Here is a 12,032-nt window from a genome sequence, read left to right on the forward strand (position 1 = left end):
CACCACCATCATCATCACTGTCACACGAGACACCACCAGCATACCTGAAAATATTATAAATTAGTCCCCCCCAAAAAATGAAAAAAAAAAGTAAAATCAAAAGAAAACAAATTTACGACTCTCTTGTGGCTCCGTGTTGGCCGCTATCTTTACGTAGTGATGTAAGGAGACGCCAGTTTGGAGAGTTTTCATATCCTTAACTGGAAGGAAAATTCCGTCTAGAAACTTTCATGAGAGTCCGAAACCGAGAAATCTTTTATTTTTTTTAATCTAAGAAGCAATTAGCTACCTCGTACGCGTCGGAAGAGGGAGGAAGAAGGTGTGTGGGGGTTGGGGGGGGGGAGGGAGATTCCTGGGTAAATGTTTATCAATCCTTCACTAAAAAAATCGTCAACAATTTCCTTCTCTACCTCTGAAATATTACTACAAACTTTAAAAGGCGGATGATATATAATGCTTTCTTCCTATGCAAATTTTCGCTTGCATGAAAAAAAAAACGGAAATCTAATTATTATCTTCTGGAGATTTGAGGTGGAGTGAGGAAGAGAAGAGCTGAGAAAGTGAGAGACAGAGAGAAGAAGAAGTAAAAGGAGAAGGCAGAAACGACTATTAACATTAAAGAAATATATTGAATCATAGAACACATTATACATTGGTGGATGATACAATGAACTTTAGGGGTGAACCACTGTACTGTACTCCCCTCCCTCTTGCATCCTCAACCAGGGAACTAAAGTGTACCTCTGACCATTCAGGGTTGCCAATAGATATCCACTGCCTGCTGGGGACCTAATGCCTGCTGGGGACCTAATGCCTGTTGGGGATATACTGCCTGCTTGTGATATACTGCTTGCTGGGGATATACTGCCTGCTGAGGATATACTGCCTGCTTGTGATATACTGCTTGCTGGGGATATACTGCCTGCTGGGGATATACTGCCTGCTGGGGATATACTGCCTGCTGGGGATATACTGCCTGCTGGGGATATACTGCCTGCTGGGAATATACTGCTTGCTGAGAATATACTGCCTGCTTGTGATATACTGCTTGCTGGGGATATACTGCCTGCTGGAGATATACTGCCTGCTGGATACCTACTGCCTGCTGGATGCCTACGCCTGCTGGGGATATACTGCCTGTTTGGGATATACTGCCTGCTTGTGATATACTGCGCGGGGATATACTGCCTGGGGATATACTGGCTGCTGAGGGATATACTGCCTGCTGGATACCTACTGCCTGCTGGGATATACTGCCTGCTTGTGATATACTGCTTGCTGGGGATATACTGCCTGCTGGGGATATACTGCCTGCTGGGGATATACTGCCTGCTGGGAATATACTGCTTGCTTTGTGAATATACTGCCTGCTTGTGATATACCTGCTCAGGGGATATACTGCCTGCTGGGGATATACTGCCTGCTGGATACCTACTGCCTGCTGGATACCTACTGCCTGCTGGGGATATACTGCCTGTTTGGGATATACTGCCTAATGGGGATATACTGCCTGCTGGGAATATACTGCCTGTTCGGGACCCACTGTCTGCTTAGTACTACTGCCTGCTGGGGACCTGTGCTTCTGGGTATATGCTGCCTGCTGAGGTATACTGCCGACTGGGACCTAGTGCCTGCTGGGATATACTGCCTACTGGGGATATACTGCCTGCTGGGGATACTGCCGACTGGGGACCCTGTGCCTGCTGGGTATATGCTGCCTGCTGGGGATATACTGCCGACTGGGACCTAGTGCCTGCTGGGTATGCTGCCTGCTGGGATATACTGCCGACTGGACCTAGTGCCTGCTGGGAATATACTGCCTACTGGGGATATACTGCCTGCTGGGGATATACTGCCGATGGGGACCTGTGCCTGCTGTATATGCTGCTGTGGGATATACTGCCGACTGGGGCCTAGTGCTGTGGGAATATACTGTCACTGATACTACCTGTGGAATATACTGCCTGTTCGGGACCCACTGTCTGCTTGGTACTACTGCCTGCTGGGACCTATTGCCCGCTGGGTATATGCTGCCTGCTGGGGATATACTGCCTCATGGGGATATACTGTCTGTTGGGGGATCCACTGTCTGCTTGGTACCTATTGCCTGCTGGATACCTACTGCCTGCTGGGGATATACTGCCTGCAGGGAATATACTGCCTGCTTGGGATACACTGCCTGCTGGATACCTACTGCCTGCTGGGTACCCACTGCCTTTTGGGTACCTACTGCCTTCTAGGGACCTACTGCCTGCTGGAGATCTACTGCCTTCTGGAGACCTACTGACTGCTGGAGACCTGCTGGACGCCAACTGCCTGCTGACGCCTACTGCCTGCTGGACACCCACTGCCTGCTGGACACCCACTTCCTGCTGACACCCACTTCCTGCTGGACACCTACTGCCTGCTGGTGACCTACTGCCTGCTGCAGACCTACTGCCTGCTGCAGACCTATTGCCTGCTGAGATCTATTGCCTGCTGACACCCACTGCCTGCTGGGCACCTACTGCCATTTGAACGCCTACTGCCTCCTGGACGCCTACTGCCTGCTGGATACCTACTTCCTGCTGGAGACCTACTGCCTGCTGGACACCTACTGCCTGCTGGACACCTACTGCCTGCAGGAGACACCTAGTGCCTGCTGAACACCCACAGCCTGCTGGACGCCTACTACCTGCTGGGCACCTTCTGACATCTGACGCCTACTACCTGCTGGACACCTAGCGCCTGCTGGACACCCACTGCCTGCTGGACACCTACTGCCTGCTGGGCACCTACTGCCAACTAGATGCCTACTGCCTGCTGGACACCTTAGCGCCTGCTGGACACCCCACTGCCTGCTGGACGCCTACTACCTACTGGGCACCTACTGCCTGCTGGGCACCTGCTGCCATCTGGACGCCTACTACCTGCTGACCTACTGCCTGCTGGCGCACCTGCCATCTGACACCTACTGCCTGCTGGACACCTACTGCCATCTGGACGCCTACTACCTACTGGACACCCACAGCCTGCTGGACGCCTACTACCTACTGGGCACCTGCTGCCTGCTGGACACCTACTGCCATCTGGACGCCTACTACCTATTGGACACCCACAGCCTGCTGGACGCCCACTTACCTACTGGGCACCTGCTGCCATCTGACACCTACTGCCTGCTGGACACCTACTGCCATCTGGACGCTTACTACTCTACTGGACACCCACAGCCTGTTGGGCACCTACTGCCATCTGACACCTACTGCCTGCTGGACACCTACTGCCATCTGACGCCTACTACCTACTGGACACCCACAGCCTGCTGGACGCCTACTACCTACTGGGCACCTGCTGCCATCTGACACCCACAGCCTGCTGACGCCTACTACCTACTGGGCACCTACTGCCATCTGGACGACTAATGCCTATGGGCACCCACAGCCTGCTGGCACCTACTGCCATCTGGACGCCTACTGCCATCTGGACACCTACTGCCTGGTTGACAACCACTGCCTGCTGGACACCCACTGCCTGCTGACGCCTACTGCCATCTCGACGCCTATTGCCTGCTGGAGACCTACTGCCTGCTGGACACTTACTGCCTTTTGGGTACCTACTGCCTTCTAGGGACCTACTGCCTGCTGGAGACCTACTGCCTTCTTGGAGACCTACTGACTGCTGGAGACCTACTGCCTGCTGACGCCTACTGCCTGCTGGACGCCTACTGCCTGCTGGACACCTACTGCCTGCTGACACCCACTCCTGCTGGACACCCACTTCCTGCTGGACACCCACTTCCTGCCCGACACCCACTCTGCTGGAGACCTATTGCCTGCTGCAGACCTACTGCCTGCTGGACACCTACTACCTGCTGGGGACCTACTGCCTGCTGGGGACGACCACCTGCTGGACACCTACTGCCTGCTGGACACCTACTGCCTGCTGGGGACCTACTGCCTGCTGGGGACCTATCGTTCTGCTGGGTATATGCTGCCTGCTGGGATATACTGCCTCTAGGGACCTACTGCCTGCTGGAGACCTACTGCCTTCTGAGACCTACTGACTGCTGGAGACCTACTGCCTGCTGACGCGTACTGCCTGCTGGACACCTACTGCCTGCTGACACCCACTTCCTGCTGACACCCACCTCCTGCTGGACACCCACTTCCTGCTGGAGACCTACTGCCTGCTGGAGACCTACTGCCTGCTGAGACCTACTGCCTGCTGGAGACGTACTGCCTGCTGAGACGTACTGCCTGCTGGAGACCTACTGCTTGCTGGAAACCTACTGCCTGCTGGACACCTACTGCCTGCTGGACTCCTACTGCCTGCTGACACCCAGTGCCTGCTGGGCACCTACTGCCATCTGACGCCTACTGCCTGCTGGACGCCTACTGCCTGCTGGACACCTACTGCGTGCTGACACCTACTGCCTGCTGGAGACCTACTGCCTGCTGGACACCTACTGCCTGCTGGACACCTACTGCCTGCAAGACACCCAGTGCCTGCTGGACACCCACTGCCTGCTGGACGCCTACTACCTGCTGGGCACCTACTGCCATCTGACTCCTGCCTGCTGGACACCTAGTGCCTGCTGGACACCTACTGCCATCTGACGCCTACTGCCTGCTGGACGCCTACTGCCTGCTGGGCACCTACTGCCTGTCTAGACGCCTACTGCCCGCTGGACGCTTACTGCCTACTGGGCACCTACTGCCTACTGGGCACCTACTGCCATCTGGACACCTACTGCCTGCTGGAAACATACTGCCTGCTTGACACCCACTGCCTGCTGACGCCTACTGCCTGCTGGACGCCTACTGCCATCTCGACGCCTATTGCCTGCTGGAGACCTACTGCTTGCTGGGCACCTACTGCACACCTACTGCCTGCTGGACACCCACTGCCCGCAGGACGCCTACTGCCATCTCGACGCCTATTGCCCTGGAGACCTACTGCCTGCTGGAGACCTACTGCCTGCTGGACACCTACTGCCTTTGGGGCCTACTGCCTCTAGGACCCACTGCCTGCTGAGACCCACTGCCTGCTGAGACCTACTGCCTCTGAGACCTACTGACTGCTGGAGACCTACTGCCTGCTGGACGCCTACTGCCTGCTGGACACCTACTGCCTGCTGACACCCACTTCCTGCTGGACACCCACTTCCTGCTGGACACCCACTTCCTGCTGGACACCACTTCCTGCTGGACACCCAATTCTGCAGGACACCTACTGCCTGTTGGAGACCTATTGCCTGCTGAGATCTATTGCCTGCTGAGACCTACCACTGGGTTGAGACCTACTGCCTGCTGGAGACCTACTGCCTGCTGGAGACCTACTGCCTGCTGGAGACCTACTGCCTGCTGACACCTACTGCCTGCTGGGCACCTACTGCCATCTGGACGCCTACTGCCTGCTGGACACCTACTGCCTGCAAGACACCTAGTGCTTGCTGGACACCCACTGCCTGCTGGACGCCTACTACCTGCTGGGCACCTACTGCCATCTGGACGCCTACTACCTGCTGGACACCCATTGCTGCTGGACACTCACTGCCTGCTGGACACCTACTGCCTGCTGGGCACCTACTGCCATCTAGACGCCTACTGCCTGCTGGACGCCTACTGCCTACTGGGCACCTGCCGCCATCTGGACGCCTACTGCCTGCTGGAAACCTTCTGCCTGCTGGGCACCTACTGCCATCTGGACACCCACCCTGCTGGACGCCTACTGCCTACTGGGCACCTACTGCCTGCTGACACCCACTGCACCTGGCGCCTGCTCCTGCTGGGCACCCTCCATCTGGACGCCTACTGCCTACTGGGCACCTGCTGCCATCTGGACGCCTACTGCCCTGCTGGACACCCATACCTGCTGGCGCACTGCCTGCTGGACGCCTACTGCCTGCTGGACGCTACTGCCATCTCGACGCCTATTGCCTGCTGGAGACCTACTGCCTGCTGGACACCTACTGCTTGGCACTCTTGCCTGCTTGGCACCTACTGCCATCTGGACGCCTACTGCCTGCTGGGCACCTACTGCCTGCTGGGGACCTACACCTGCTGACACCTACTGCCTGCTGGGGACCTACTGCCTGCTGGGACCTATGCTTGCTGGGTATATGCTGCCTGCTGGGGATATACTGCCTTCTAGGGACCTACTGCCTGCTGGAGACCCTGCCTTCTGGAACCTACTACTGCTGGAGACCTACTGCCTGCTGGACGCCTACTGCCTGCTGGGCCTCACTGCCTGCTGGAACCTACTGCCTGCTGGATACCTACTGCTTGCTGGGTACCCACTGCCTTTGGGTACCCTGCCTTCTAGGGACCTACTGCCTGCTGGGGACCTACTGCCTTCTGAGAACCTACTGACTGCTGGAGACCTACCTGCTGGACGCCTACTGCCTGCTGGACACCTACTGCCTCCTGGACACCCACCCTGCTGGACACCCACTTCCTGCTGGACACCCCTTCCTGCTGGACACCTACTGCCTGTTGGAGACCTACTGCCTGTTGGAGACCCACTGCCTGCTGCAGACCTACTGCCTGCTGGAGACCATTGCCTGCTGGAGATCTATTGCCTGCTGGAGACCTACTGCCTGCTGGAGACCTACTGCCTGCTGGAGCCTACTACCTGCTGGAGATCTATTGCCTGCTGAGATCTATTGCCTGCTGGAGATCTATTGCCTGCTGGACACCTACTGCCTGCTGGACACCTAGTGCCTGTTGGACACCTAGTGCCTGCTGGACACCTACTGCTGGGCACCTACTGCCATCTGGACGCCTACTGCCTGCTGGACGCTTCTGCCTGCTGGACACCTGCCTGCTGGACACCTACTGCCTGCAGACACTCGTGCCTGCTGGACACCCACTGCCTGCTGACCGCCTACTACCTGCTGGGCACTTACTCATCTGACGCCTGCCATCTGACACCTACTGCCTGCTGGACACCCACTGCCTGCTGGACACCTACTGCCTGCTGGACGCTTACTGCCATCTCGACGCCTATTGCCTGCTGAGACCTGCTCTGGACACCTAGTGCTTGCTCGGCACCTACTGCCTGCTGGGCACCTACTGCCATCTGGACACCTACTGCCTGCTGGACGCCTACTGCCTGCTGGGCACCTACTGCCATCTGGACGCCTACTGCCTGCTGGACACCTACTGCCTGCTGGACACCCACTGCCTGCTGGGCAGCCTACTGCCCGCTGGGCACCTACTGCCATCTGGACGCCTACTGCCTGCTGGACTACTGCCTGCTGGACACCCACTGCCTGCTGGGCACCTACTGCTTGCTGAGACCTACTGCTTGCTGGAGACCTACTGCCTGCTGGACACCTACTGCCTGCTGGACACCTACTGCCTGCTGGGCACCTACTACTTGCTGAGACCTACTGCCTGCTGGGCACCTACTGCCTGCTGGGCACCTACTACCTGCTGGAGACCTACTGCCTGCTGGGGACCTACTACCTGCTGGACAACTACTACCTGCTGGAGACCTACTGCCTGCTTTGGACCTATTACCTGCTGGACACCTACTGCCTGCTGGGGACCTACTGTCTGCTAAACACTTACTGCCTGCTGGACATTCATTCGTAATGCTGCACATTAGTCACAAATGTTATTATAAATGCAATTTTAATCTCCTGGAAAAACACATCTTTTGGTGCTGCTGTGCTCGCGCTTAACTACTGCACGTGTACGATATTCAACTGGAAAACATGGGATTAGAATACGGAAAAAGAAGACAATATGATAAATGGAACAAATTTAAAAAAAAATGACAGTATGAAAAATTGAAGAGAATTCGATAAAAACAATAGAATACTAAAAAATGAAGAAAAGAAATGAAATGGTCAGAAATCAGATATTTAGTTACTTAGAATAACAACTCCACAATATCATCACTCAACCAACCCGTCATGTACAGGCCGAGAAACAATTTTCCCCAAGTTTTGACGGAGAAGTTGAGCCATCCGACGCCCGCACCCGTGTACCTGGTAAACAGTTGGCAGACTTGTGGAACCTTGGAGGGGAGCCAGTTATACCACTGATTAGACATACTAGTACAGTATACTGTGTATATATATATATATATGTTCAAGCTATTTCCACTTAGACATTGAACTAAAATATATAAAGGAACTACTCTTTAACAATGGTTTCCGTAAGAGATTTACAGATACTCATTTAGGCATAACCCTTAATAGGATCTTGGGTCCCACACAACCTCAAATTCACACCTCTCCTAAATATTTGATGTATTTCACCATACCGTACACAGGCCCACTCAGTTTCACCCTTCGAAACAAACTTATGAAGCTTCTCAATTAATTCTATCCACAAATTTCTCTTAGACTAGTCTTCAAAGCCCAGAGCTCAATTAAAAAATCCTTTAAAACTAAAGACACCATATCCACACACTTGTAATCCTCAGTTGTTTATCAATTTACGTGTGCTAGCTGCAGGGCTGCATATATTGGTAAAACAAAAAGACACTTGATAACTCGCATCCATGAACACTTGGGCCTTTCTGTCCGAACAGGCCAGTTAATCACAACCACCACATTCAGCTATCCGTAACCACGCCTACCAACATAACCACCCGTTTTCGCCGTCTGATTTCTCAGTTCTTGGCAGGAGCAACTGTGAGACGGACCACCTCATTATGGAAGCCTTGTTTGTATCAGTATAAAGTAAAGCCATCCATTTGTGATATGGCTTCCTGTGAATTGTTGTGTTTTTCACAGTAAGGCTCGTCTAAATTAAGGTAATACCCCTGTATATTTTAGTTGTTTATTATTTTAGTTTTGTACGTAGGTCTCTCGTCATTTTTATCGGTTTTAAATTATAATGCTCTTTTTTTTTAAATTTTGCTGAAGGTAAATTTTGGTATAATGTTACGATTTTATTGTATGTCACCTGTAATTTATTTATTTATTTTTTAAACTTGTTGTTTTCTAGGCTCTGATGATGGAAAATGTTTTTCCGAAACGTTAGTGATTAAAGAAACCCAACTTAGTCAAGATGTTTGTGTTTTCCCTGGTTCTCCTCTTCGATATATATATATATATATATATATATATATATATATATATATATATATATATATATCAAGAGGAGAACCAGGAAAAACAAACATATATATATATATATATATATATATATATATATATATATATATTTTGTTACGAACCCTCCACCCAGCACTACGAACCACGCCATCTATTGTCTTGATCTACCTACCCAGCACCACGAGCAACGCCATCTAGGGACGAGACACGAGTATGACTCGTCTTAGTTACCACTCCGGGGTTTCCCTTCTCCATATCCTGGTTGTTGCGTCACTTCCTCCAAGTCTTCTTTGTGAGCTCCAATTCGAGGAGAGAGCCCTTGGCTCTGGGAAGTGACCACATGATCATCTATCCTCTAAACCTACGGCACAGTGACTACCTACCGTCTTCTACAATACTCAGCCTTACTCGTCAGCCATCTCAGCTCCTCACTTAAGTATTTGTAACCTTGTATTGCCTCCCCCACGTCCACCTTGCTTCAAAATTGTTTATGTTTTATTAATATGTATATACTGTTAATGTTTAGGTTAAGTTTGGTTAAGGGTAAATTATAAGCTGAATATTTTGTTAAGGGATTTATGGTACTTTATTATACACAACGAAAACTCGCATCCTTTGTCTACCCTTTTATAGTCCGATTGTCTTTGTTTTTTTATTGTTGTTACCTGTTGGGATCTGGGTAGACTTTTAACTATATTCTAAATCCCCAACAGTTTCAGCGACAGAAACTCCCTGGGTGTTCCTTAATATTATATTGCATAATTTTGTAGTTGAGGGCGTTGGTGTATGGCGGATGTGTTCTCACTATGTCGATACACGATAACTATCGCTTTTATTGGCTGTTGCTGTTGAATTTACAACATGCTGCAGCTCAGCATCGAATGATCTGTCCATTATTGCAGTACCAGTATGAATATTTCTACAGTCTAAAAATACGTATTACGTTGTCAGGAAGAGACAGCCAAATGAAAGGCAATCCTTGTTGGTAGAAGAACAAGTGGCCCTCTAGGCAACACCAATGAACCTCGGAAGAAATTAAAAATAGGAAACCCTGTTTTCAGTTAAATGTTATATCGACGTCATATTTTCAATTACTTCCTTCATCAAATCAAAGAGGATTAATTGGTTAAATAACTCATTAATGCCACGACCCGCATTGTGAAACTGCGTCCCATACCACTTGTTGGCCCTCTAAGGATGATGCGGATATAAGAGCAATATAAATAAATTAAATTTTTTGGTACTCAAGAAGGGAGTGTTGCTGAAACTACCCTGAACGGCATTCACCTCCCCAGGTTGTAAATTTAGGCACTCATTTACAGCTGGGTGAACCAGGTGTACCTTTAGGTTAAAAGGCCGTTTTCTCGGTCACCGAACCTTTTCATCACACACACAACTTAAATTCCTTAAAACACTCCAACATTAACTATAAACTGGGGGATAAGCCGGTCTGAAGACTGTGATTCAGCTCAGAGGCAAGTACCATAATTTGGGGTATTGAACACTAAACAAGATGGCCATGGAGTAAACACTGTACAAGAATTTAAGATAAGATGATGAATGAATAATTGACTCGTTTACAAAACTAGTTCGTCTGGGATCCTGAGCCATGTCCCAAAATATCCCGGTCAAGTCAATATGCTTTATCTTTTACGAAACGTTACTTTAAGGCTTAGTGTCCTTTTACACTGAGGCCGGATCAGACATATCCTTATTGTTGTTCGGAGACAGACGATATGTGACGCCGCGAAGGATATTGTGATTTCTCAGCTTAGCTAATACCTGTTACACTACTCACTGTCTTTCTAGGGAGAGGGAAACTGTCTTCTCTCTAGGATAACGTTTGAAAGATTCGAATTAGATGGGATTCGAATACATTGTGAGATATGTGTTGTTAATTTGACTCATTCGTTCGGACACTTTGCATCAGTGTGAAAGCACCCTTAAACTGAAGCAACAGAAGACTTAAGCAATATTTGTAAATTTTTATAAAGAACAACACAAACACGTAAGTTACCAATTCTATATGACACGACAAGGAGCAAAAAAGCAGCGGCGTTATACAAGTGTTATCGTACTACTTGGTTATATGATATGCTGCCGCTGACTAGCCAGCCACCCAACCTTGAGTTACTCGGACAGGGCCAACCTAACAACCCTCTACTGGACACATTGAATCTCCAAAGTAAGGTTAGTTTCACAGAGATGAGTGGCTATGAAGGTTATTCTGACCCTGTGATGTTTCCTTCTTTCCCCACGCACGCACTGCTGCGACACTGGCGAGGCAGTTTAATGCTACCCACAAATGAGACCGCCTTTAAAGTACATAACAGTAAATTGGAGAAGGTGGTATATTGTCCACCCCATTAGCCCAGCACTGGCTCCTTGGAACTCGAGCTGTAACTTAGGGTCACACGATCAATATTCAGAACAAAGCCATCGTCATAGATATAGTGGTGTTTTATCTCTACCTTCCATCAGCGCGGGGAGCTCCGGCGCGATATTAGCATAATTTTTTTCTGCCTACTTTAACTTCCATTAGGAATAAGTAACAGGAAATATTTCACTGACAATCACTTGCACGAGAATAGTTCCTGACCAAGCTAAGGTTCTAAAGATGAGTCCTCGTTTGTGACCTGGAAGATGTTGGGTGAGCTGACGACACAGGAAGCCTTCAGCTAGTCCAGTACAATTTTCTGAGCTCTCCACTTGATCTTGCTTGGTTTGTGCTTCTTTAAAAGACTGTACAGCGAAAGAGGGACAGTAGTAAATTATGTGAATGTCTGTGATACACAACGAGATCAATGAATGAACGATATTATTTCTCCGCAGTGTCGGAGAGGCATTCTAAATCTTCTCTAGCTCCTCGTTTTGTTGTCATTCTTTCTTTCCTGTTCTAATGGTATGACTGAAGAACTTGATACTTGTCTTTATCAAGTCACTTTGAGAAGGCTTCGCTGTTAGATCATGTTGTTGTATG

The 12,032-nt window shown here is 50.2% G+C and overlaps 1 protein-coding gene across 1 annotated transcript; it reads right to left on the minus strand.

Moving 5' to 3' along the window:
* Positions 1-751: 751 nt before the first annotated feature.
* On the minus strand, positions 752-4,541 carry LOC121862524 (collagen alpha-2(I) chain-like). The gene is made up of 6 exons (XM_042360830.1): positions 4,410-4,541; positions 3,373-3,777; positions 2,490-2,618; positions 2,123-2,369; positions 1,825-1,919; positions 752-1,474 (listed from the first exon to the last, which is right to left on the minus strand). Exons 1-6 carry the CDS (start codon positions 4,539-4,541, stop codon positions 752-754), a joined length of 1,731 nt encoding a protein of 576 aa, XP_042216764.1.
* Positions 4,542-12,032: the final 7,491 nt, after the last annotated feature.

This window comes from Homarus americanus, unplaced genomic scaffold (assembly GCF_018991925.1).
Source record: "Homarus americanus isolate GMGI-L3 unplaced genomic scaffold, GMGI_Hamer_2.0 scaffold31037, whole genome shotgun sequence".
NCBI classification, from domain to species: domain Eukaryota; kingdom Metazoa; phylum Arthropoda; class Malacostraca; order Decapoda; family Nephropidae; genus Homarus; species Homarus americanus.

Coding starts and splice junctions, on each gene's coding strand:
- LOC121862524 (XM_042360830.1), bottom strand. CDS start 4,541: ATGGCAGTAGGTGCCCAGCAGGTAGTAGGCGTCCAGCAGGCAGTGGGT. Junction 3,778..4,409: donor CAGTAGGTCTCCAGCAGGCA/GTAGGTGTCAGC, acceptor GGTGTCGGGCAG/GAAGTGGGTGTCCAGCAGGA. Junction 2,619..3,372: donor CAGATGGCAGTAGGTGCCCA/GTAGGTAGTAGG, acceptor TGTCTCCTGCAG/GCAGTAGGTGTCCAGCAGGC.